Genomic DNA, 5500 nt, shown 5'->3' on the forward strand with positions numbered 1-5500 from the left:
TATGAGTTAATTTCTAAAAATATATTTTACGTTTCTCTCTTCTTATCAGGGAGGGCGGTGCCCCAGTGCCCCCTATGGGCCGGCCGCCGCTGCGCTGTATCTATATGCAATTAAACAACAAAACTGATATGACATCAAACATCAAAGACAATGAAAAATACATCAAAAACAGAAGTTGGTGTTCTTATTTTAAAATCAACATAGCCCTCTAAGGTGCAACTCTGAACTTGTCATGAAATGAGTCTTTGACATTTGCTGTTATGATCTTTATATAATTCAACACAATGAGCTAGTGACGAGAAAAATTCAGACAAAACCTAAAACCATTACACTGATCTAATAAATCATATTAGATAAATCCTGCAAGACCAAATTTTTGAGAATTTAATTGGGAAAAACGGTTTTTAATTAAGCCTTCTTGAGCATTCTGGCACCTTGTCTGAAGCCAAATACTGCAATATATCAGTTTGCCATATATAAACATCTAGAGAAAATATTTGATTTAACCCATAAATAACAGATCAACAGTTTGTGGAAAAAGAAATCCTTATTGTCACTCTTGAAATAAAATAAAGAACAGGGTTGAAAGCAAGTTTAAATTGTTGCTGCTACTGTATAAAAAAGAATTTACTAGCTTATATTTTTTTCTTACACCCTGCATGCATCTTAAAAAATGTTCTCCGCTCAATGGCCGAAGTTACAAGGGCCTGATAGATGGTGAGACTTTACTCTGCAGTTTGTGCTTGTATCAATTTTGTTAAACATGACTGGAATAAATACTGTTAATACTTAAACAGAAGGTGAAACAGAAACGTTTTCTTTTGAGGAGTTCTGGATGGAGGATATTACAAGACCAAAAACTTTCTTTATCTTAAATGCAAAATGTTTAAATTTTTTTTTTTTACAATCTTGGTATAATTCCTGCTCTAAGTGGGTCGCTCTGTCGGCTAAAGGCACATTTTAATGGCCCTATACTCCAGTTAATGATTAATCAATTACTAAATTAGTTGAAGGTTATTTAAATAATCTATTAATATAATTAATTGTTTGAGCCCAGATAAAATACATGAAATGGGCGACACAGAGTAACTACAGCCCAGATGTTAAACTTTTATAGTGAAGTTAATATTTTAAATGTCAGTTCCTCTTATAGTTCCAGTGCTCATGTATATACAATACATTTATTTTCCGTCCCTTGAATGTATTATTTTGCATGATACAGAGAGAGCATATTAGATTAAAAATAAGAGTGGGGTTTACCTCGGCAAAATTCTATATCTTCAAAGAAAACACAGGATAAATCCACATATATTTAGATTATATAAGAAAAGTAGAATAAGCAAGGTTGTTTGTTTTCTTAACCATTGTGTGGTGTCCATATTTTTGATTTTCTGCCAGTGTTTTATGTGTCTGGTGGATTCACAGGATTTTGGGGTATTTAAATGAAAAAAACAAAACAAATTTCTATTAACATGTTCAACAGATGATGGGTATCACAACTTTCTTCTTTCCTCGGTGTGATGTTGTAACCCACAACTGTTTCACTTCATTTTGTTTGTCAAAGTTTGCTTTACCTGGCAACTCTAATTTGACAAAATGATGCCTAAAAATAAATTGTGTAATGGACAGAGGGTGACAAGCGATGGGACCTCTGTCAGGCATAAATTCCGCACATTGCATGACAGACTAGGGTTTGCAAGTAAAGGGAAGCTGCAACCTACAATGCAGTAAAAAAAAAAAAAAAGGAAAAATGTTTTGTACGTGTTGCTGAAATTGTTAAGCAAAGAGATAATATCTTCCTCTAATTATAAGAGATGTAAGATTCTGTTGTTCTGGGGAAACCATCATCATCCTGTGATGTGTTGGATTGTGAGCTCCTCCTTTTTCTGTATGTATAAAAACAGCGTAATACTGTAGCTGTCTGGAGGAAAAGTTGTTCCATTGTACTTTTTCAACATTTTTGTCACTTTTCCTCTTTTGAGCCAACTCTGATTAATATTCAATAATAGTTTTCTCTTGGTCAGCTCTTCAGACACCTTCAGGTATGGATCTTTTTTGTTCTCTTAAATGCCAGAATATGAAACATGTATGTAAATAAGAAAAAGAAAAGCCTAGTAGTCTTACCAAGATAACAAATTAAACGCTGAAATATAATAGTATTATCAACGGGAAAAAAAAACTCTGTAATATCTATAACTTCAGGGGCAGTGTTGGCCAGGTGGTTAGAGCAGTGTGCTTGTGCTCTGAGAAGGTTGCAAGTACCCGGTTCGATCACTGCCTCCACTCTGGGTCCCTGAGCAAGACCCTTAACTCCACATTGCTCCCTGGGCGCCACACAGTGGCAGCCCACTGCTGCTCAAGGGGATGGGTTAAATGTAAAGGTGAATTTATCCAGTGTGAGATCAATTTGGTTTAATTATTATTATTATTATTATCATTATTATTGACCCATGTGATTAATCATCACTAAGTTATTATTTGATCTTGAGTTTAAGAATGCTGTTTGATCATTTATCATAACCGCTCCTTTAATATCTATACTCCAAAAAAAGGTATATATGTTGTGAAGATTTGTTTGATGCTACTACCATGCTACAAGTTCGTTTCCCCCCCCTTAAAAAAAAAAAACGAAAAAACCCAAAATGTTTGCAGTAAGTAAACCATTACAGAAGGAATATTATAAGTAGCAGATTTGAATTTTATTTTCACATCCTGTTACATGACACCTTTGATCTCCATTAGTTAAGGCTCCTCAAGTCTGTTTCAGTTCCATTAACTTTATTATATGGTACCATTACAGAACTCGTTATCTGAAAGCAATGCACAGAGAAAACAGATAATGAAATTTATTCCAGTTGAAAGCAAAGGAAAAAAAAAGAAGTATCTTTTTCTGAGAAAAGATTCAATAAATTGTTTACTGGGGGCATCAACCTACAGTGCTTCTTTTTTATATAATTTTTTTTTTTTAAATGCTTAAAAATGTGTTACATTTGAATGAAAACATGGCTAGTCACTAGTTTCATGATTAAATGTACCAGGTGAAAATAGTAAAGATTTTATTTCAAATAGTGAAACATGCAGATATCCAGGACAGCTTCTAACCAAAATCTTTGCTTTTCTTTCTTACTTGTTTTTTCAGAACTGGCTAAAATGGCATCTCCAGCAGCTTGGGGGATACTCTTCCTCTTATTTGCATCGTGTACCGGGATTAAAATCCAGTTTGACAAGGTGAATGGTGGTTTGTTTGGGGAATGATTTTATTACTATAAAAGAACAAGTGTCAAACATACATACTTATAATCTCTAATATGTTATTTTCTTTCTGATTAGGTTTGGCAGAAATTGAAAACAGGGCTGAGTTTTCCAGTCGCACTGAATATGGCTCCAAAATCCGTTGATGACATGTACAATGGCTGTGAAAGTGAAATGGAGAGGCTTATAAATGAAAAGTATTTACCAAGAGAGCAAAAAAATAAGAACTTCTTGGATGCCTGGGCTGCAGCAGGAAGATATTACAACAGTAAATCGTGGCCTACCTCATTGCTAAAAAAACCCCAAATCATGGCTGTTTATGCTTACACCCTTAATGATCCACCATTATATAAAGAATTCAACAAAGCAGTCCGAGCACAAAGGGCTAAGTACAAAACTGATTTTCAATATCACACACTTCACTTCTATCTTACCATGGCCCTGCGCTCCCTCAAAAACAGTGCAAGAGAATGTGTCACTAGTTACCGGCGAACAGGCTCCAAATTCAAAAAAAATGTTCTTAATAAAGAAATTCGCTTTGGTGCTTTTACCTCTAGTTCAGCGGGTGGCTATAGCGACAAAACGTTTGGTACTGAATCATGCTTTGAGATATACACCTGCTTTGGAGCAGACATCTCTGGTTACTCCGAATTTGAAGAGGAAAAAGAGGTCCTGATCCCTCCCTATGAGGTTTTCAAAGTAAAGGAGATAAAGCAAGGATCCACCAAGACACTTCCATGTAAGGTTGTCTATAGGCTGCAGAGCACAAAAAAAACCCTTTCTAAATTAAACTGTGCACTCTCCTCACATCTGCATGGTTATTAAACAAATATCCAAGATAGAACAGTAGTGCTATGCACAGTTGGACATACTGTGAGATTTATTACATACAGTCTACCCAAATTTATTATGTACATAGGCTTAAGCTATGTCAATTATAATGCGTATGGAATTCCATAAATGCAGAGACTAATAAAAAATAATTATATAAATGTGTCAATGTTCTCAATTCATTTTAAATATGTTATTTTATGCTGTAGGGGTTTCATCAACTGCATAAAATGTACATGATTTGAATTTGAAATAAAATGTATGTATGTTTCATATTTGTGTTATGAAGTGAAATAATTTGTCTTAACTTGGTATACTTTTCAATTTACTTCCTTCTTACCTTGAATATTTATGTAATATGTAATCTGGATGACGCACGGAAACAGATTACAGTTTTCAGATTACATCTGTGCTGCGGCCCCTTGTCCCTCTTCCTTTCACCTCCTCCTTTCGCCAAGTGCGGAGTTGTACAGCATGATTATGTGAGGAACAATAAAGTCAAAGTCAATGACCAGCTCCTTCGCCTTGGAGATGTTGAGCTCCAGGTGGTTGGTGCGGCACCAGGTGATTCATGCAAGCACAAATACATGATAGTAATAAGCATGCATGTGCATGATAGTTATTAGTGGTTATCAGTCCCATATAATGGCTTCAGATTGTGCAAGTAGGCTCAGTAGGTTATCACCGAGTGAATCCTTATCCTAAACCTAAAGTAATTCCTTTAAATCCTTTCGCAGAATTTATTTATCTTTTTATGTGTAATCTGAAATTAATTTCAATAGTTCTTCATGTACTGTAAATATAATGATCGACATCTTGCTCATATTAAACAAACCTAAAACAATAATCTCATGCCCTGTCAACAGAATTGTAGAATCCTCTCTCCCTATAAATATTGAATTGTCTGTGGAAAATTCTTTAATAAGATCCTCGTGAAACAGACATTCAATATTTTTTTTTTTAAACCTAATATGTGTAACGGACCTAGTGATATATATATATAATTATTTTCAATGCAAAAAAGTTCAACAAAAATCTGACAAAATCAGGAAATAAAATTAACGGACTAGGAGAGCGGAGTCATCAGGACACTCCAAGTTTACTGAAGAAAAACTGCTACCGACCAGGTGAGCTCTGGGGAGAACGTTAATACGGTGACTGAAACAGAGGTTTAGGAAACTCTCTTTGTGAACTGGAAAAGTCAGAGTTACCCTTTAGACAATGTAGAGTTTTAAGTAAACCTGCTTCGTGAAACCAACCCCTGGTAGTCTACACAGGTGGAGCTCATCAGTGTCATCAGAGTGCTGGGCTTTAAAGAACAGCAGAGCCTTCACTTAGTGCTGGTTTCTTGTTGTTGTTTTGTTGCTCCGTTGTCTCCTTGCTCCCCATGTGTGTATTTCTATACACACATGGGGAG

The 5500-nt window shown here is 35.3% G+C and overlaps 1 protein-coding gene across 1 annotated transcript; it reads left to right on the plus strand.

Annotated features, from left to right (window-relative positions):
* The first annotated feature begins 1946 nt into the window (after window positions 1–1946).
* LOC107100207 (GPI-linked NAD(P)(+)--arginine ADP-ribosyltransferase 1-like) lies at window positions 1947–4283 on the plus strand. Its single transcript, XM_015398614.1, has 3 exons — window positions 1947–2042; window positions 3140–3228; window positions 3331–4283. The coding sequence occupies exons 2-3, from the start codon at window positions 3151–3153 to the stop codon at window positions 4075–4077; spliced, it is 825 nt and encodes a 274-aa protein (XP_015254100.1). The 5' UTR covers window positions 1947–2042; window positions 3140–3150; the 3' UTR covers window positions 4078–4283.
* The last annotated feature ends 1217 nt before the right edge of the window (window positions 4284–5500 follow it).

Source organism: Cyprinodon variegatus, unplaced genomic scaffold (genome assembly GCF_000732505.1).
Source record: "Cyprinodon variegatus isolate N-32 unplaced genomic scaffold, C_variegatus-1.0 Scaffold945, whole genome shotgun sequence".
Lineage (NCBI taxonomy): Eukaryota > Metazoa > Chordata > Actinopteri > Cyprinodontiformes > Cyprinodontidae > Cyprinodon > Cyprinodon variegatus.

Bases quoted from the DNA above. Each gene is read 5' to 3' on its own strand.
- LOC107100207 (XM_015398614.1), top strand. From the start codon at position 3,151: ATGGCATCTCCAGCAGCTTGGGGGATACTCTTCCTCTTATTTGCATCG. The intron at 3,229-3,330 runs GTGAATGGTGGT...CTTTCTGATTAG, and splicing joins TTAAAATCCAGTTTGACAAG to GTTTGGCAGAAATTGAAAAC.